Source organism: Convolutriloba macropyga, chromosome 10, assembly GCF_964194025.1.
Source record: "Convolutriloba macropyga chromosome 10, txConMacr16.3, whole genome shotgun sequence".
Taxonomy (NCBI): domain Eukaryota; kingdom Metazoa; phylum Xenacoelomorpha; order Acoela; family Convolutidae; genus Convolutriloba; species Convolutriloba macropyga.
Window position 1 is genome coordinate 59,160,148 of NC_134477.1, and position 21,639 is coordinate 59,181,786.

The following is a 21,639-nucleotide window of genomic DNA, read 5'->3' on the forward strand; positions in this document are numbered from 1 at the left end:
AATCGGTTGCAGCATAGGTAGATTAGGTGACGCGTAGAGCAGTGGATAGTTCGGGTGGATAGGATCGGTAGGTCAGTGGTTCGAAACACGGTGGGGTCGAGGTTTTTTGCACCCATAAAGAAAATTTGATCTATACTAAAGACCATGAATTAAATTGCCTCGCCTATCGTTCAAGAGCAATTCTTCCGACATTTGTCGGTTTATGTTTTTTCTACAAAATCTCCCGCTTTTCAAATACTTACGATGCCGGCCATGCAATACCAAAAAATATTGGCAGTAATTTCTCCACTTTGACTCTAAATGAGAGTCAAGTTAGCTGAAAAACTTTCTTCTTGCACAATCATGGCAACAATCACCGCTGTACAATCATGGAACGATCTTATCAAGTCGAACAAACTTGTTGCTGATGAAAGTTTGAACCGCTGAGAAAAAATACTCCACTGCTATAAGAACTTTAAGCATCGCATTCTTAGCCATCTTTTAAGAATATGAGGTTTTGAAGTGGTCCTCGCATCTTAAAGACACTATATATATCCCAGCAAACAGACTTTTTGTGATAACTGGAATACCTCGTTTTTGTCTTTTAGGCTGACCAAGGCTGCCGCGACCTTCTCAATCAGGCCAAAAGTTATCACCTGTTGGAGGGAAGTTGCGCTGGATCAGCTGGTCTGGCGTACACCCTCCTCTCATCCCCGTTTGCTGCTTCCTCCTCTGCACCGCCATCTGCGGGCCTGGAATCCAGGGCACAGAGTGCAGTGGGAAGTGTGGGCTGGGTGCTAAATATAAACCCGGAGAAAATTATACCCCGTCATGCCACTGCAGGTAAGTTGTCTTGACCTATTTGGAAACAGGCCGGTCGTTTTGGTGTTAACAGATTAGCTTCTTTTTTCCCTTCTGCTAGGATCTTTTGTGGTATCTTTTCTCGGTTCTGCCTCCCCTTCCCTCAAGCGGACTACAATCATTTACCTTGCTTGATTTAGAGCAATTGCTTTGATTTAAGTTACCCGGCTGTTTTTAGTTTCAAGAGTTAGTTTTGCAGATTATCTGCTTTACTTACTCTGATTTTGATCAAAGAAGGACCTTATAAGAAGGATAGAATGGGGAAGAAACATGCTCTTAAGTCAATTCTTCCAATTTTTTCTCGGAGAACTTAATTCGAGCAAGTATTATATAAACATATAGGACGTGGAACATAGTTCTGAGTTGTGTTTTCAAAACAGAAAATTGCTGCATAAACTGAGAACTGTGTTTATATTTTTGCAGGTGTACTGTTCTGCATCGGAGGCAGAGGGGCAACTGGTGATCCGTTCAGAACTACAGAAGTCTATAATCCTATTAACAGAAAGTGGTTCCACATTGCAGAGATGTCCACTAAGAGACGGCATGTCGGAGTGTGCTCCATTGGTTAGTAGCATACTCTCTCTCATGATATCGTGAAATACTTTTTTTAAGTTCATGTTCACTCTCTCATGATATCTCATATTGTGAACTAATCGTTTTGTTCCAGTTGTTCTTTCGTCTTTAATAGCCGTGAAGCGATAGCGGCTATTATTGGGGACATCGTGGTTTTTACAATACAAGAATTGGATTGTGGTTGTGGTTCAATTCAGTTGGATTGTGGATTGTTCAATTCAGTTGGATTGTGGTATTGGTGCTCTGTCTCTTTTATTAGATGTTTTCACACAATTTTCATGACTTTGATCTTTCAAAAAGGGATAAACAGTTAAGGCACAGTGGGCCTTAAGTTTCATTAGAAGCCCTAAGGTATATTAAGTAGTTTTTAAGTGCTTAAAGTGCTGAAGCTGCTAGGAAGGCCTATATTCAAGGTTTAAAAGCCATTTTTAATAGCCGCCGTCAGCCTCTCAAACGGCTATTATTTAGGCGCTGTTCTTTTTACAATTCAACGAATTTGATTTTTATTGAGGTGCTGTCTTTTTTAAAGGTCTCTGTTCACACATTTTCATGATTTTCGAAGTCAAATTGGAGTAGTGATTTTCGTCACCCCGAAACAGTGGTTTTGCGGCTTGAAATTTTTTATCTCTAATTTTAAAGTAGAGTGAGAAAACGGTGCTTGAACAAAAATTTGCTTTCCCGCTAGTGATTTTTTTGTTCACATGTGGTAATTTCACTTTTATTTTTAGGAAGTTCATAGCAATTATTGTGAACGTGTTGGTCTTTTTACGACTCGAAGAGGAGTATTGGTTTTATTAAGGTTTTTTTTACCGGAAGTACTATTCGTTCAACCGCTGTTTTGACCTAAAAGCGAAAGTGAGAAAAATTGCCGTGTGAACTAGTTTTTCTCAGCGAGAGAAGTTTTTTGATCATTCGCTGCGTTTAGGGAATAACTTTTTTACTTTGAAAAGTTTTTTTGACATAATGGTACATATAGATACCTGTTTTAGCCGTTTTTTTTTCCGTCTAAGTGGCCCAGTTTTGTTGCTTGTAATTTGGTTTTTTGTAGAAGTGGTTTTAATTCGATGTTATATTGAAATGTACACCTCGGAAATTGATAGCAAAGTGTTTTGCAGAGCCTGAAAATGTGTTTCAAGTTCAAAATTGGCACATGTTTCTTGATTTTCTAGTTAATTTTTGGCTCCTTTTCCATTTATTTCCTCATTTTTGGATCTTTCAGACGTCTTCTTACCAAAAATTAGTTCATATACTGAACGCCTCTTACTACTTTGATGTAATTTTGTTTTTATAAAATTGTACATATGCTAGTCCCATTTTTCCAATTTTTCAGTTTTTTGTCGGTTTTTTTTGGTTTTAATTACTAGAAATAGTCTCTTTGTGCAACATGGGGGAATTCAATTCGTTTCAATAAAAATTCTATCATTTTTAGCCGTCAATCTTTTTAAACGATTTTTTGCCTTCGAATATTATTCTGTTGATTGTCTTTTCTATGATTAATTTAATTTTTGATTTAGTATGAAATCATGCTGTCTAGCGTATATACAATAACGAAGTAGGTGTGTTTTTGTCTAAATTGCAGCGATTAGCAATCTAATTATAGGGGTTTTCTGATGCTTAAATTTGAGTTTCTAAGATTATTATCTGCCGTTTGCTTTCGCTGTCAGATTAGAATCATGAATTATTTGAGGGCAATTGATAGCCCTGTCAGTTTTTTTCAGCCGATCAGAATTTTGACCACCTTAATTATTTCGGACCTTTTTAACGTTACCAAACATTTTCAATAATATAAAATATTGCTGCGTTTTGTTTCTTTTGGTGACAGTGAATTAAATTTCACCAATTTTTAGATCAGACCTGGAGAGGTAATGAGTTAATTGTTCAATACCAAAGGTAATGGCTTCAGCTACAATTACGCTTTTTTGTTTTGACGTTCGAGTCGCTTCCGGAATTCTTCTGGCTATGTTTTTTATGCAAAATTTTTGCTTGACCGTTTTGACTTTTCGAGTGACGTTTACGCCCTTTGACTTTTTGCGTTTCGCGTGATCTAAAATTCTCTCAATTACAATTTCAAGCAGCTGAACTCATTTGGCGGCAATTTAATACTAAAAGTCAAATGAAAAGTGCGCGGAAACTGGTGCCATTTTTTACTTTCAATCTTAATAGTGGTATATGTTAACCTCTAATGTTGTTATTTGAAGCCCATTATTGAACTTCTGAGTCCGATTTAGGCTCCATCTCCCCCCGCCCCGACTGAAGCAGGCTGTAATTGATTAGAGCTCGCACTAGTTGTTCGAGAGCAATTCTTCCGACGTTTAGTTGGTTATGTTTACTGTTTTTAAATTTTTTGGATCGGATTTCTTCCGGTTTTGGATTGGTTTTCCCAATCCATTCATAGTTCATTCTAGGCCTAGTTTTTTTTTCACCAAATTTCACTTTGTTACTAATGGTTTTTACACTCATAGCGCCTACTAGGTCTAGTCTTCTGTTTAATCAGTAAAAATTCTTTGAATTGTACGTCAGGACCCTTCCCGCTATGTTTTTTTGATTCGCTATAACTTTGATCACGTTTTTCGTTTTACATAAGTCACGAGTTTCATGACTTCTGACTTACCTCACTCAGTGTTTCAACTGAATGGATTTTAAATTCTTTAAATTCTGTCACGAATTGATTTAAGCAATGTAGTGAATACGGTCAATGTCAAAAGATCCAAATCAAAAGAAACGGGATAAAACGATTAAGCCCGGTCAGTAAGTCATAGTGCATTAGATTATCAAAGTTCTTTAGAGCGATTTCTAGCTGATATTATCATCAAGCTAAATACCCTTCAGTTTGGAAGCTTAAGTAAGTATAGGTTTAGAATCTAACTGAAGCTCCAGACTAAATAAAAACATTTTTTGAAAGTTAGGAAAAAATTATTTCAATTTCTGCTTCTGTTTCAATACAGATATGCGTCTAGCGCGTCAACGGCGGCTATTTTACGGCAATCTTCCGGCTATGTTTAGGAGTTTTTGAGCCCCAAATGGTGCTTTTTGGGCCGTTTCTTGAATTGATGTTTGTAAAAGTTGGTAAAGGTCCTTTGCAAGATATAATTACTTGCTATGGCCATTTTTTATGGGCTTTGTTTCCTTGATGTAGACATATTCACGAAAAAATGATACTAATTTTGGCAATTTTTTCGAAAGATTTTGTCATTTTTTTCAGCCTAAGACGCATTGAGACCTCCTCGAGGGAAAATTGGTTGCTGTATGATATCTAAGAGCAATGGAATGGTTTTGAACATTTTAATGTCTTCAATTTTAGCAATTGTTTGAAAAAAAACTTTACGTTTTTTCTAAATTTTATCTTTTTGGAGTTTTTCCAGCCTCAGTAGCCAGAAAATCTCAGGGTCGGATAATAGGTTACTGAAATTCTGTTATAGGCTAATGGAATGATTTTAAAGGTTTAAATCACATCAAATTTTAGCAATTATTTTGATAAAACTTAATTTTTATCAAGATTTTTGAATTTTTTGTCTTGGATTTTTCCGACCCCAGGGGCAACAGAATCTCCTCTAGGAATTGAAAAAATGTTACTGAATAGGTTCTAGCTGTAATGGTGTGATTTCCAAAATTTTAATGTCAATAATTTTAGCCATCTTTTGATAAAATTCGCAGATTTTTTCAAATTTTTTGTTCGAAATTTGTCATTTTTGAGTTTACCTAGCCCCAGTGGAAAGGGAACCTCCTCTAGGGTTTGCTAGTATGTTGCTGCAATGTTGCTATGGGCAATGAAATGGTATTCAACTTTTTAATGTTGTGATTTTGCAGTTTTTTTGATAAAAATTAAAGATAAAAGAAATTTGATAAAAATACGTTTTTTCAATGTTTGTTTTTCAATTCTTTGTCATGTTCCTAGTTTTTCAATCTTTATGAGCCAATGCAACTTTTTAGGGCTTAATTTGGGTTAATGAATTGCCTATGGAGACAATGAAATGGTTCTGAAGAAACTAATATCAAAAATTGTAGCATCATTTCATTAAAATTTGCAATTGTTTTCTGTAATTTTAGTCGTTTTCAGTTTATGAGTAGTTACGGGCCATTAAAACTTTTTTTAAGTCTTGCAGTTAGGTTACTGAACAAATTGCAGATAAAACAAGTGGTTTTGAACTTTTCAATATTGCGGAATTAAGAAACTTAAATTTTTTCAGTTTTATTTAAAATTTTGTCATATTGCTCTATTTAAGCTATTTTTTTTGATATTTTATATTTTAGCAATGATCGTATTCCCTTTTGGTTTGATTCATTTTTGCTTCTCAATTTTTGAGATTGTTTCGCATTTCGGCTCGAGCTGTTCAACTGATCTGCTGGTCAGGTAAAGTAGTTCTAATTTATTGGTTCAATTCTTTGGACTGTTTTTCTGGATTTGTCCTATGTTTTTTTAATTCGTCTCCTTCGATGATTCGTGCCATTGACTTTTTCATTTCCAGAGACTTCTACTGTTTTGCACTTAATATTATTGTGCGTGACGTCATTTGTACTCACTTATTGAACTTCGAATTTTATAAACATATACTAATTAAAAATCGATAGTGTGCATCTATGTAGTGTCAAACGTGTGTTCCCTAATTCTTGAGTATAAGAGCCTCTTGAGAGTTTTTGATTTCGAATATGGATTTTGGAAAAGCTCAGGGTTTTTTCCTTATAGAGGGTATGTGTCATAAAATGACTGTCCGGATCTAACCCAAAAAGTCTAGTGGTCTATTAAACGACTGGTGGTCAATCTGTCTATTGTATTTCTTTAGTTGTTCCAATTCCATGGAAGGCCACAAGCGTCAATCGCGGCTATTTTCGGGCAATCAGCCGGCTGTGTTTTGAAATTCTGATTTGATTCTAGATGAAAATTGTATCAGACTGAGTTGTATGAAAAAAGAGGTAGCATATCATTAACTTTATATGTGTGATTTAACGGGAAATCAAAAAAATTTGAACTCAAGAGAAATTTGAACTAGTTGAGGCTTTTGGGGATAATTTGCTGATTGATATGTGATTGTACGTGAATATAGATATTCATAAATGGTTTAACCAACAATTTGGGAGCTTGAAGCGAGCAGTCATTATTTCCTCTTGCTAACACTAACTAATCGGACGCTGCTGTTAGTCTTTTTATTTATTATCAATTGACTTGGTTAACATAACTGGTTATCAATACAACAGATCAACAATTTTAGAATCTCATTTCATCAGTCTATTTCATTTTTTCCACTTATGGAATGTTTTTTTTTCTCCCCACTTTGGTCAGGCTGTGTTAGTTGCTTTATGGGCATAGTTTAAAGCCGCTGAAACTACCGTTAATATTCCACAATAGAGAAAGAGCCCGGTTGTTGTGGAACTGTGGCCCGCTTTGTCTCCCCTATTTATTTAAGCCCCTTTGATTTCACCCCGATGTTCTAAACCCTCTATCATTTCACCTCGATTTTAATCCTTTATATAATTGTTACTATTATCATTGGTACTATAACAATTTGTCCATGCACGACGGCCCGTGGGACGTGATATAAAACTATCGCAACCAGACATGCTAAACAAGTTAAATTTCCAATTTTGAAAAAATTTTAACTCTTGATTTGGGTTTGAGTTTTTCTCCTTGTTTGAGGTGGGAAAGTGTACGCGGCGGGTGGACACGATGGGAAGAGGCACTTGAAGAGTGTTGAGGTTTATGACACCCAGTTGGGACAGTGGTCCATGCTCAGCCCTATGCAGACTCACAGGTACTAACACACACCTTCACCAATTGTGCTTTCTATCTCTCATTCGCACCATGAAAATAGTTATCTTAGGTATACGTTAGTATTGGACGCTATTTACAGATACGTGCTCATTTGGTTTTTAATGTTTGGAAACTAAAAAAGGACTTCTTTATTAATAATTTTGTCCCCTTATTGAAACAGCTGTTTTTAAACGCCGCTTATGTTGAGATTTGTGCTGATATTCAAACATTTTTGACTGCCTTTTAATTGCCTCGAACGAAGTTTGAAACCATTATTGTAAGCGTGTCTTTTTATGATAAAATTTTTGCCTGACCGTTTCGACTTTTTTAGTTCAAAGATTTTAGAACGTTATTTTGCTCGCTTGATCTATTGAAGTAGACTTTCCGTCTTTAAGAGGAGGCAGATTTTCATACTTTGAAATGCGACTTGAACCGCCTCATTCCGCAAACCCCCCCCCCTCCCCCCCCCCCCAATTTTTTCCCTGGGCCTCTGAGGCTAGCCTCCCTGAGCTTAAGCTAGAAAAAACCAATGCCAACGCTTGCCTGCAGTTCGAGAGCAATGTTTATTTACCTATTTCAGACGTGGCCTAGCTGTAGTGTCTCTTGGCTCCGCAATTTTCGCAGTAGGAGGATTAGACGACTCCTCTTGTTTCGACACAGTTGAGAGATACGACACTAAGGAGGACCAGTGGACTCCTGTGGCTTCCATGAACCACAGACGGGGAGGAGCAGGATTAGTCGCTTTGGAGGTGAGTATTAAAAGAAGCTCTTTCCCACAATACTGCCCTACCTCTATCATCTAAAGCCAATGTTATGATAGTTTAATGTTAATTCGAAGGTTTATGGGCTATAGTACTTCGAAGCCGGGGGCTGTAATAGGAAAAAGTTGAAGTAAAAGCGAAGCTGAAACAGCAAAAATGCAAAACATGCGCTAGTTTGTGTATATTTTCTTCTCGGTGGTATTTTGAGTATCCAGGAATTTCAGGAGATCACAGTCAAGCATTTCATATTGCCATGCAAGGGTAAATTGTCATTTTCAGGGTAACCTGTATGCCATTGGGGGCAATGATGGAGTGTCCTCTCTGAGCTGTTGTGAGAAATACGATCCCTACCTGAACAAGTGGACTGAGATCAGTTCTATGACAGTCAGGAGAGCGGGAGCAGGAATCGCAGTCTACGGGGGAAGGATTTTTGCAGCAGGTAACAAGGAATCTCTTCTGTTCGGAGTCAATCTTGTTATATCATTTGCTGCAGCCTTTACTGTTTAATTCCAAAAAACTGCAAAGCTTTTTCAAACCTTACTGCACTTTGGGTTCCACAAAGGGTGCTAAGATCCAGCCATCATCATCATCATCAAATTTTGATTAGTGTGTTCTCTTGTGTCCAGTTTTCATAACAATAAACGGCTCCCCCTCCCCCTTCCTTCAATAACCCTAAATTTACCATAATGGGAGCATTAATTTCATGGGGATCTATAATTGGTAAGATCCCATATAAACTAATGCTTCTGTGAATGGATTTCATAGAAATGAGTTCGGTTTGCAGTTAATTTAGTTTTATTAATAGCCGCCCTCATCTTCTCAGCCGGCTATTATTGCGCTCGTATTTTTACGACTCGAAGAGGAGTATTGGAGAAGTCCTTTTTTTTTAATCAATTTTATTGGAGTGAATTTTTAAGCGGGAAATGAAACGCGTGAAAAAATTTTGAGTGATTTGGTTGCTGAACAAAAGTGAAGAGCGGAGCGAAAAGAGAGTGGTTTTTTGTTCATACCGCTGTTTTTGAGAGAGCGAGAAATTGATGTGTGAAAAAATTTTCTCTGAGCGAGCGAAATTTTTTTGTTCACGTGCGGCTTTTAAAAGCAGTTTTTTTTGCAATTTTTCTTGTTTATGAGGTCTGATTATGATATTGTGTTGGATTTGAGCTCGTTCTGATAGGAATTGAAGGTTTCAAGTAGTTAATTTGAGTTTTATGCAAATTTGGAGGTTTTTGATCAGTTTTGCTGATTTTTCGACGAAATTTAATGTATTTTGGCCTTTTGTTTTGTTTTACTGCTTTAAGTGCAATTTGCATAGAAGCTAGTTATTCAAAGAATATCAGGAATATAAATTGATTACAATTTTGTTGGTATAAAACATTTTTTTCTGAAGGAAAACGACAGAAAAATAGAGAATTTTTTAACCACTTTTTTAATTTTTTTTTTTCGTTTTTTGTTCAATCGTAGTTAATTTTTTTTTAGCTTGTTATGACTTGCCCATTATTTCGCGAGCATTTCATTGCTCTATTTGCTCAAAGTAACTTTATTTGGCTTTATTTTTTCTTGTAAAATTTAAAAAACACCTTACGTTTTCTCGTTTTTTTTTCAATTTGGTTTTAATGTCGTTTCTATTCTTCCTCAACCTTTGATAGCATTTGGGGAGTTTTCTAGTGGAATTCAGTTGTTGTAACTCTTTTGGATGTCTCTCATTTTGATTGATATTAGTTTTGAGTTGTTTTTGTTAAAGAAAATCGAGTAAACCAGAGCAAATTTTGGCCACTTTTTGTCTTTTTTCTAAGTTTTTTGCCTATTTCTTCCAATTTAATGTTTTTTGTTGGTAAATTTTTCTCAATAAGGAGCATTTTTGTGGGTGTTGATTCTATGATTTTGCACTTGAAGGCTTAGCAGGGCCGTTTTCATTTAAACAAATTATACATAACTCTAATTCGTTAAAGAGTTTTTCTTAGTCTTTTTTTAGTTTGTTGTTTGACGTTTCTCTGCAAGTACTAGGTGGGCGATTGATCTAGCCAAATATATAACTAATTGATTTCTATGAGTTATGGATGGGAAGCTGCATGTTATCTTTTTTGTAGAGAATTTTGTTTGGATTTTTAAAGAATGTTATTTTTTGCTTTTGTTCTTTGTCAAGTTTCCACTTCTCCAGTCTTTTCTTTGTGAATTGGTTACAATGTCTGTCGATTGGTAATATGCTGGTGATGCATCTGATTAGTGAGAATAGTCAGATTTCTACTTGAGTCGTTTCCGGAATTCTTCCGGCTATGTTTTTTTTTACTTCGTCAAACTTTTTTTCGCTTTACCATTTTGCCGCTTCTTCGACATTTTGCGTGAAATCTTTTTGACTTCTCTAGGCTAGTTTCTCTCTTCTCTCATTCTGCTAAAAGTGAATTTGAACATCAGTTGCTAAGCAAAGCAATTCAAAATGAACAGAGTCGGTATAAAAAATTGAAGTCAGAAATAGAAACGGGATAAACCCATAAAGCCCAATTTTAGATGCCCGCTATTTGAACGTCGTTCCTATAAGTCTTAGTTACCACCTCTAATGCTTATTGGTGTTGATAGTAGCCCCTGTAGCCTCTCTCTAAGAAACAGAAGTATGTTCAACTACGAAATGCCATCAAAATAAATCGGACTTAAAAAATATTTTTGTACAAAAATCTTTTTTTTTCAATATATTCTATTCGTTCAATCCCAATCATGCTTATTGGAATCAACGGCGGCTATTTTCCGGCAATCTGCCGGGTATGTTTAATCAGGTAGTGTTTGACCTCTTGAAACTGATTACACATTCGTTCTTTGTTGAACAATGATTTTTGGGAAAAAAAATCATTCTGGCGAACGAGCTGGGTGATCTTTATTCTGAAATCAACAGTTGACTTTTGTATGTCAGGTGGATTTGACGACAATGCCCCTCTCAAATGCGTTGAGTGCTATGACCCCCAGAGGAATTCCTGGCTTTCCCTAGCACCGATGCTGTCATCCAGAGGAGGTGTGGGTCTGGCGTGTTTAGGGGGCAAATTGTACGCTGTGGGAGGACATGATGGCAGTAATTACCTGGACACCGTCGAAACTTACGATCCACTCAAGGTGAGGTCTCGTGCTCTATTAAAGACAGTAAATAATCTTAAATTAATCTCGAACGACATTTGAAGCAATTATTGCGAACGTGTCTTTCTATGCAACATTTTTGCTTCACCCTTTTGCGATTATGTTCTAGAACATTCTTTGACTTCTCAAGTGACCTTTTCACGCTTCTATTCGTCATCTTTGAGTGATCTAAATTGCGGTCACTCCTAAATAAAGTTTTTGGCTATGCCCCACCTATTGTTTGAGAGAAATTTAGCGTACTTGAATTAACAAATCAATCAACCTTGAGGAGTCAGTTCATGACCAGGCATTCATTAAAACTCCCCTTCTTTCGGCTGAGAGCAATCAAACTGGCATTTCAGCTGATACTTCATAGATCTGCTAGTGTGTCATCAAATTTCTGTGCTATTATTGTGTTTAAATGGTACCTTATGGTGCCAAGTAATTAAAGTTTATGTTACGTGACTTCTCTGAGAATTCTGCCATTAATCGAGAGCCATGGAGGATTTGAAATGCAAGCCAGAATTTTGAAGTGACTCCAGCCAGAGTCAGGTAACCGTTTTAAAACACGAAATTTCAGGTATATAGGAAACTCTGAGATTGAATAATCTTGCACTGCAGAGATCTGGCTTTTCAAAAACTTGCACACGCGTGTTGCAGTTTATTTTAAGGGTCGAATAATTTGAATGCATTGAAAAGTTGTTGACTGCTCTTGAACGAGTTTTAAGTTATTACTGTAAACGTGTATTTTTTATGCAAAATTTTTGCTGTACCGTTTCTTTAATTGGTCTTCTAGATGGATTTTTTCACGCCTGACTTCTTGATTTGTGTGTAACCAAAATTGTGATCATTCCGAAATTAAATTAAATTGCTAAAATAAAAGCAATTGTAAGACAATCTAGCACAGATAGCTGAGTGGATAATGCTTCAGTGTATTACGTTGGAGGTCACGGGCGCCAACCTCGCCTTGGTCGGCATTTTTTGCACTATGAGAATTTATCTTGGTCACATCCTCCTCTGTATTAAATTGCCCGGCCTGTTATTTGAGAGGAATTTTTCCGTCGTTAGTCGGTTCATGTTTTACGTTGTAACCGTTGTTTGAATTACTTAAGTTTAAAATCGTTATTCGATGTAAAGTTTCGTATTGACTATTGTTAAAGCACCGAGATATGCGATATTTAAAAATGTCTCAAAATGCTGTCGATTTTATACTGAAACACGTTAGATCTAAACTGAAACTGTCAAGATGTAAGCTCGGGGACGCTGAATTGATGATACCTTCTGCTTCGTAAGTTGCCAAGCTCTCACAAAGAGTTAAGTAGAATCTATGTGATCAAGTTACTCTTACAGTACGTCCTATTCGGTGTCAGGACAATTTACCCAATTCCATTATACCCAATGCCAATATACCCAATGTCATTATACCCATTGTACTTTGATGCTTCCGTTCAATAATCCGACAACAAATTAGCAGGCGGTATTACCCTATGTTTTAACACATTTAATGGCCATGCCTCAGCGGCCCGTGGGACTTGATATGAAACTATCACAACCAAACATGGGATTAAATTATCCGCTTGTTAAATCATACGTGTAAGAGCTATTTTCTGCTAATTAGTACTCGGATTATGGAACGAAAATGTCAATGTGAATTGGGTATGATGGCATTGGGTATAATGGCATTGGGTATAATGGAATTGGGTAAATTGCCATGTAACCGTCCTATTCATACTACAACTTTGACTACATTCATTGAAACCAAAAGCAGGCAAAAATCGGTAAGAGAATGCGTTAAATATTGACCAGATGAATTTTGGCTGAAATCTAGAAAAGTAAGACTCTCGGGTGAGAAATCGCAAAACGTTTTTTGGCAGCTTGTGCAAGTTTTAATCCCCAACTTTCTTTCATTAACGCAACAATAGTACTTAATGTTGTTAGGTTCCCTGGCTTTTTCCTGACTGTTCTCAGCTGAGGAAGACACGACAAAAGTGCACCTACGTATTGAAAAAATTCCTGGAATAGTTTTTTGTTTGCTCCAAATAATTACTTGGTCATATGCAAAGCCATTTGCCCTTGTTTCCGGACCGATAGCTCTCAAATTTACGCCCCAACCATTAGTAAAAAAACGGGGAACAGGAGAACGCCTTCTGTTTCAGGAAAAAGAACGCCAAAACTGTTTCGATGAGACAATTGAGTCTTAATCTTGAAACTTTGAACTCCCCCCCCCCCCCTCAATCACTCCACCCCCCCCCCCCCCCCCTCTTGTCCAGCCCTCCCAACCCTACTACCCCCAATCGCTGAACCCCCCCCCCCTTGAGCGCTCTCTCTCTCTCTCATCCCCAAAAGTCAAGTGAAAGAGCATAGAAATGCGGGATCTTTTCCGTTTGTGCCCCAGATTAGTGGGTGCATATTATTTCCACCCCCTGCAGCACGTGCAATATTTTATTGATTTACTATGTAATTGGAGGTGTTAAACGCACTGGAGGGACGCAAACAGAAAGAACCCAAAATTCGTTTTTAATTGCTCTAGAACGATAGAACCTTAGTAAACTTCCCCAGATTGAAGGAGGCAATAAAGAAATCAAAGCTCCTCTTGTCGTTGGAGCAGTTCTGTCGACCGTTTTCAGTTATGTTTGTGATATTAGTCATTACAGTAACGACTAATGATATATTAGGCTACAATAAGCTTCAACCCTCCCCAGGTGAAGCAAATGAAGTCGAGTTCCCGCCTATCAATTTGTTTAACGCTAGTTAGTTATGATTTTATGCTGTTTTTAGGACGGGTGGGAGCAGAGCAGTGACATAAACGTGCCTCGCGCAGGAGCAGGAGTGGTGTCTGTCAACTGTCTGGTCTCACAGCTTCAGGAGATCAGTCACAAAATTACAAATGTTCAAAGCTACGTCTAGAAGGACTATTGAACGACTGGACGAGACAACCAAATGCCAATAATGAAGAATAGAAAGACAACAGGGCATAAATCTGGGAGAATAGCAAATAAAAACAGCTCAACTAGTGCAGAAAAAAGTAAAAGGGAAAATTGTTATGATGCAAAATTACGTCTGGAGAGACCAGCGAATATCCGACTGAAAGTTAGAAAAAATATTAAATCTCAGATCATACAGTAGAAAGAAAAATGAGTGAACATCGCTAGAACAGCGCAACTAATTGGAACGACGCAAAACAAAACAGGTGTTAATTGTTTATCGAATGGTATCGATTGATCGAGTACGTTGTTACGAAAGAGAACAGTCAAACTAGAAAAACTACAGTCACGACTAACTAAACGAAGAACTATTTATATTCTAAGAACCTCAATCGTTAAGGTTCTCAATAAAAAAAACCGTTGCCAACAAAACTGGAATTGCAACATTCGATATCGTCGAGATTAATCTAATTGGTGCCCCTGATAAACAGCTCTATCGAGTGGCGTCATTTCGGTATTCAACTTGTTCGTAACATCTATGTTCAGAAATCGACGTCGATATTGAAATCGATAAAAATTACGATTAACCCTATTTACGAAGCAATCCCAAGCATCTATTCAGAGATTCTGAAAGTACAAAAGTCTCTGAAAATGTGAAGAAAATGTTTCCCTGGCCACTACCTTAAATTGAGCGACAAAGTTTACTTAATTTATTATATTGTTTGTTCCAAAAATGTCAGCGTTAAGAAGGTCGAGGTGAACGAATGATGTAAGAAATATGTGACAGCTCCTAAAACGAAGGCAACGCTAATGAAATCAAGGAGCTTTTGCATTTATCTCGAAGTGTGATGAAGAATCGTTATCACATTATTGAACTCTGAGCCCCTTTTTTCAAGTTTAACCTCAACAGCAAAATTATTATTACATCAAGAAAGTCTAAATTATAGAACTTGAAGTTTCCTGGTTTCTGACAAACAAACGACGGAAAAATAATTTGTTAGTGGAAAATCCATACAAAAAAGCTGGAATCGCCAGTTCTGGTGGTGCAAAGTTGGAGGAAAATTCGATTTCACAAAGTTATCCCAAATCTGTACACAATGTTATATTCCTAATGGAAAAGTTAGCCATATAAAAAAACAGACTTGATTAATTCTAAATTGTGTTATTAACTTACCAACTGATGCTAACAATTTAAACTTTAATGATTAGAATATTTAGTTAGCACTAAAACTCCATTTTTGTTTTGCGTTCCTGGCTCGAAGTGCTATGACGTTTTAATAGATTTCGTAATAGTTGGACTTACACTGGGTCGCATTTGGTTTTGTGAATCTAGATAGACATAAATGCTGTAAAATATTCTCATCTTATAATATTAGTTTTCTCTTTTCAACGATTTGGGGTCTAGAAATAGTTTGGTAAAATAAAGTTTTTGGAATAATAACATTTCAAGTTGGCGAAGTCTTAGATGAACAGAACATATTTCATCCGATCAAATATCTTGATCACCAGTTTTAAACTTTTTTTAAATACATTACATTACGAGCTAGAGTAGATCCCATAAATGTGATAATTTACGAGCGAATTCGCTCGATTTCGATAGCAAATCCACTTTAGATGTTAATACACGGGTTCTTTATTACGCTTAATTTCCTCTAGGTAACTTAACTGTTGCGAAATAGTATTTTCATGGTATCGTACCTAGCTAGCAAAGCATATTAAAATTGAGGATGAATAATATGGGTTTGTGTAACCTCTAGCCCAACATTTTCGGGCATTGAAGTCCTCATGATGATGATGATAGAAACAATGTTTCTGCATATTTTGGTTGCTTAGAAAGTTTTATACTCTCATCTGCTGATTATTGAAATATTTTGTTCGGAGTAGCCTAAAATATTTTGTTCGGACTGGATTTTGTGCGTGAATGGCCTAAAAATAATGACAAGAAACGTCTCATTACAAACTAACGGCTTGCTCAAGTGTGTTATCGAGACCGAAGTTGAAAGTTAAAAGAGTAATTAAAGAAGCGAGAGATGATTGAAATATACCTAATGCATTCAGAATGTCAAACTTTGATGAGATGGTAGATTCTGTAGATAGTATTTTTGAAAAGTGCCTGGTCTGAGCTTAAGTTGTCAGCCAAGCAAATAGCCCTTTTGGTTTTTCCACTTAGAGATGTCATTCAAGGTCCGGCTAGTGTGCTGGTTGCTCGAGCAACTTAAAAGAAACTGCTGAAAACTAAATCAGGTCTTTAACCGGCAGGTTAAACTAAAATTTAGCCAAAGCGTTGCCACGGGTTGTGCAGGTTCGTTGGGTCTAAGTGAAGATCTTATTGTTTGAGTGCAAATGTAACTATGCTGCTATCTCAATCAATGAATCGTTTTGCGAGACTTACGGCCTAGTGACTTAGCTTCTAGATTAATTGACTTAGTTTTAACATTAACCATGGTTTTTGGAACCATTTATTTATCAAAGTTGATTTGTTCTTTAAAATTTTGGAATAGTATGATACTAAAAAAAAAACTGAATTACGATCCACATCAACGAGTACAATTGATATTAGTCCGGCAGTGTAATTATTTAAATGGATTTAATATTTCCATATTATAACAGAAAACTTGAGTTAAATTCAAATTATGTCGCATATCTCAAAATAAAAATTAATTAAGTTTATAAAGTCAACCCAACCAGTAAACAGTAGTTCTAATTCATTTTCCAAATTTAAAGTCACGCCATGTTGAACAAGTAACCTTCCACAAAAAAGGGTTCCTTTTGTAAGCTGAGGAGAAGAAAGTTCTAAGTTGCTTGGGGAAACTTTTTTGTCTTGTTTGATTTTAATTTCGCTGGGTAGTTCATTCCAATCTAGTATCGCTAATCTAACAAAACAAACGAGTTTTGCCTTTTGATAGAGAAAATTTTTTTGGTCCCAGAACAATTTTTTTGTCCTTATAGACTCATGAAGATTCCAGGTGATTAAAGGACGTCCCGATGTTGGTGAAAAAGCAGGTCGTAACTGTTTTTTTATTTTCCAAAAGTATTGTAATCTTTTTGTTTTTAAAAAGAGTTTTACGGGTAGTATATTCCGACTGCATTTAATATCTTGAACAGATTCAAATTTTTGTCTAAAAAAGGTTGCTCGTAATGACCAGTTAAGCTGTTTCTCAAGAGACATTATTAAATTTTGCTCAATTGCGTGAATGATAACCGCTGAGTAGTGCAAGTGACTTAATACTAGGGCATTTAGGACAAGTATCAATAGTTTTTGTGGAATTGATTTTCTAATAGCATAAATTGTTTTTATTCCTCGGGACATTTTTCCTAAGATATGTTTCACTTCCTCTTGAAACGTTAAATTGCTGTCTATGTGAACCCCTAAATATTTTACTTCAGGTTTCTCGTCTATTGGAATTGAATCTAAAATTATCTGTTCACTGAAATCTTTTCTTTTGCTCTTACCAAATATCATGAATTCAGTTTTAGAGGTATTAACTGTGAGGTGATGTTTAACTGTGAGGTGATGTTAATTGTGAGGTGATGTTAACTGTGAGGTGATGTTAAACTGTGAGGTGATGTTAAATTGTGAGGTGATGTTCATTCTGTGAGGTGATGAGTTATGTAACGCAATCCAAATTGTCCACAAACTGTTTCCTGACTCAGTTTTTGACCACGTACACTCTATTTGGGTCGCTGCATGACATTTCAAAGATAGATTATATAAAGCCTATAATATATAGTTTTTAAGCTTATATACTTCTGGTTGTAACTATAGTTGGAAATTTTTTGAACAATTAATTCATGACCATAGGAGATTTGACTCATCACCCACCCCCTCCCCCACCCACCCACAAAGCTTACCACTATAAAAAAAATGGACTTCGAAACGGTCAAACACTGACTTGATCTGACGAATTCTTTTGAGCTCATTTATTTGTGCTTAGGAGTTAGTTAGTAAGAAAGGCAGTCGTCGAAATTCTTTGAAAAATACAACTTCAAAAGCCTTTCAGGCATTACTGATTTGCTCAACCAAAATTACTACTAGCTATATATAAAGGCTCTATACAAAAGCACCAAAAAACTTTGGAGTTCTGTGGAAAACAAAACTTCCATGTGAAAAAAGGAAGTTTTTTTACTTCGTCATCAAAGAGCATATTCGGAATTTGTTTATCTCATGCACGAATAATTTTAATTGAACTTCAGCTTTCACAAAATTGAATGAGAGTAAAAAATAGAGACCAACTGCATTTGCAATTGACGCAGGACAAAGATTTAGTTTGCTGTAAGTTGAGTTTCAATCAAAATTTTTTCGTACATGAGATAACTAAATTCCGAAAATAATCCTTGATAATGAAAAAAACAATTTCTCACGCAGAGGCTTGTTCTGTATCTCTTGGGTGGACTTTTGCTTACGTTCAAATTAGATACTTAAATGAATCATACATTCAGCTAACAACACATTTTTTGAAACTCAAGTCGCTTCTAAAACCCGTTAAGTTCCTTTCCATTGTTCTGATTATGTGTTACATCCACGATGTTTTTGATCGTAGCCCCATGAGCTTTTTAATTCATCGACACTCAATAAAAAATAAATACACATTTTCTCAACTAAAATCACGTTTTGACATATGAAGAGATTTAAAGGGTTCGTCTCGTCGTATCTCCCAACCTCAATATTGATAGGTCTCATTGGTTTCGTATTGTGGCTTTAGAAAAATATATCTAAAAACGTTCAGCTCGCATATTATTGTTTTTATAGATCAAACTATTCTATTGATGATTTTTTGAGATTTTTGAGGTGTTTTTCTGTTTTTTTAACCTAGTTTTATCGATAAGTTGCTTCCTGACTCCAAGTGGCTTTCAATATGATCTTAGGAACACTGAGTTGTCTTAAGTTGATGGTTTACAGTTCTTCTAAATAAAATTCCCTCTTTTTTGTTCTTATTGTATTTGGTGTTTTGTATTTGTTGTTTACTTTTTGTTTTCTGGTCAACTAATCTCTATAATGACAGATTTCAGTGATTTTTTTGTCATTGGAATCTTTAAAAATAATTTTATAGTTTGTAGCCAATTGTTCTTTACTTTGAGAACAAAGACATCATAGGAGTTTTTATCTTTTGGCAACACTTTTAGATTTTTTAACTCATGGTTTAGTCACATAAAGGGTCATATAGGTTTTCCGAGTTAACGTAGAGGAACCTAGTTAACGTTTCTAGCCATTATTTATTGCCCCGGCACTTTTGAAGAAATGATCAGCGTATATTTTTTTGTCAGTACTTTTGTTTTTCGTTGTGTTGTCACTTAATCTCAAAAATTACAAATCCTAGACGATAATCAAGAATCATCTGTAGTTGAAAAACAATTCTTAAGGCAAACGTTAGCTGCAAAGGAATATATAAGATCTTTTAAAAAGAAAAGGAAAATAACCAAGAATGCAGTTAAAAAGATCTTCTCTACTCTTTTTATTAGCAACAAGTTTGCAATTTAGCTGTCTGCAAGTAACAACAAGTAACGTTGAAGTTAACAATAAGGTCCGAGGATTGCATAAAATTTGGAGGAATCAATTCAAATGATAAATAGTTTTGGAAAGTTTTTTTGCAAATTTTGTTGGAAGAAACTACTTAAATCAAAAAATTTGTCAAACTTATCTTTAGTTGAATCAAGAATCTTTTTATATACCAATTGATTATACTGCCAGATGACTAAATTGCTCATTTTAAAATTCTTGTTCGAAAAAATGTAACATTTAGAGGAAATTGAAAACGACTTGCTACGACTTCTGATTTGGGGCCCAACTATTGGATTGTTTAGCATTAATAGCAAATCATATCAGAATAGGATTTTTAAAAAATGGGGCCAAACAAAATAGTTTACAACTACAATTTATTGATCAGTTGTTTTTAAAATATGCATTAGTACCTTAGTTTAACAGATTGCTGGAAAAGTAAGGAACAATGAATCACAGATTCCTCTAACAGGGAAAAAAACTAAGAATGAAAAGCAAAATGATCACAAAAATTTGAAACCTTGGTTGTTCCTCGAAGAAGACTAAAAAAATTAAATTGACATATTCTACGCTTAGGGATATTTTTAGAGACCGCACTATCAACTTTTGATTTTGATTAATTGAATATGTTGATCCGACAAAGTTGAATGAACGAAAAACACCGTTGAGCATATTTCGTCACCCTACTAAGTGGGTTCAAAAATTAATTTCATGGCTGATCATTTTCTGTTGCATCAAAATTGATTCACTGCGAGTTATTAATAAAGTGAAAAATAGCAAATACGGCTGGTCAAAATTGTAAAAATTGTAATACTACTTTTGGCTTTGCTTTAAACGCTAATAGAAAGAACTTTTGTTATAGTTCTTCGAGTTACTTTAAGAACTTCGTTCTTAAAGTAACTCGAAGTTCTTAAAGTTTCGAGTTAAAGAACTTCGAGTTACTTTAAACTCAGAATATGGTTTTACACATGCAAACTTACGGTTTTTGAAAACTAATATTTTTGTTTAGAACTTGATAATTTCATTTTTATAAACGCTATTAAATCGTCAATCAACCCAATTGGCTTTGAAATTCGGTTCCCGTTTATTTGAATTATGAGGGCCAGACAATTCTTGTGTTTTTTTCACAGGGATGTAACTTTCATAATTTCCTAGAAAAAAAATACACTAGAAATGTGCTGAAACGAGCACAAAATAAATCCGTTTGTAAAATTAAAGCATTGAATTTACCCAATCGTTCCATCATCTTTAGAAACAAGGGAATAGGGAATATATATATATATATATATATATATATATATATATATATATATGCCCGGCCTACTTTTTTCTTCACTAACGTTCACAGTACTTCTTTTTTGCGTTTTGGAAAGATATAAGGAGAAAATCGTGCTATATCAACTAAAAAGCATTTTTTTCACTTGAACTAGAAAACTTTTCGATTAACAAGAATATACCCCCGCCCCCCATCACATTAAGTTTGTGATTTATGGGACCTCCTTGACATCAATTTTGACTGATTTATTATCAGTTTTTTAGATTCGTTTTTGTTTTTATTTTTGCGTTTAATTAAAGCTAACGTTGTTACAAATTTTTCATTTTTTATTTTTATCCATTTTTTTAAAAAAAAGATGCACCAATAGAATACACTCGTTTCGTTTTTAATCAAGATGTACCCTTTAAGTCAAAATTTTCCTACTTTTTAGTCAAGATTCTTTCTACTCAAGATACTTTCTACCAGGGGAATTTTTCGGGCGAACTTGTGAACTCTTGAGACCGGCTTATTTTTGTAGTTCGTTTTTTGGTCCTGCAACTGTCAGATTCCGGTATCTATTATCGTTTTAATACATACCTTGTTTTTTGTTTTACAAATTTACTTATATACTCAAAAGTAGTTGCCCCTTTGTCTCATAAATCTAATTTGATCGTCTCAGCACTCTCACATTACATGTAGTGTACACATTTTTATCTATTCTTGAACTTTGCTCTTTTTTGTGCAAATTTGTTGTCATATGAATTCGGTCACCTATTTTGTTCGTTTCGACAAAGTGGTTAAATTTGTTCAACTTATCTGCGACCATCTAATTATCTTAAATAGATGGCCTAATTCCGCGCTTTCCAAAGGGCCAATATACGTATTGGTTTTGATCCGGTCCGGTTCAACTTTCAACATCTTAAAAGTTGAATTTAAATTCTCAT

At 35.5% G+C, this 21,639-nt stretch overlaps 1 protein-coding gene across 1 annotated transcript in view; it reads left to right on the plus strand.

Moving 5' to 3' along the window:
* Positions 1-15,384, plus strand: part of LOC142348232 (uncharacterized) — a 30,538-nt gene extending 15,154 nt beyond the window's left edge. Inside the window, exons 9-15 of the mRNA XM_075399520.1 lie at positions 588-822; positions 1,264-1,404; positions 7,046-7,160; positions 7,740-7,908; positions 8,200-8,359; positions 10,823-11,019; positions 13,798-15,384. Of these exons, the coding sequence (XP_075255635.1) occupies positions 588-822; positions 1,264-1,404; positions 7,046-7,160; positions 7,740-7,908; positions 8,200-8,359; positions 10,823-11,019; positions 13,798-13,926 (1,146 nt within the window). The 3' untranslated portion in view covers positions 13,927-15,384. The remainder of the gene's footprint in view (positions 1-587; positions 823-1,263; positions 1,405-7,045; positions 7,161-7,739; positions 7,909-8,199; positions 8,360-10,822; positions 11,020-13,797) is intronic.
* The last annotated feature ends 6,255 nt before the right edge of the window (positions 15,385-21,639 follow it).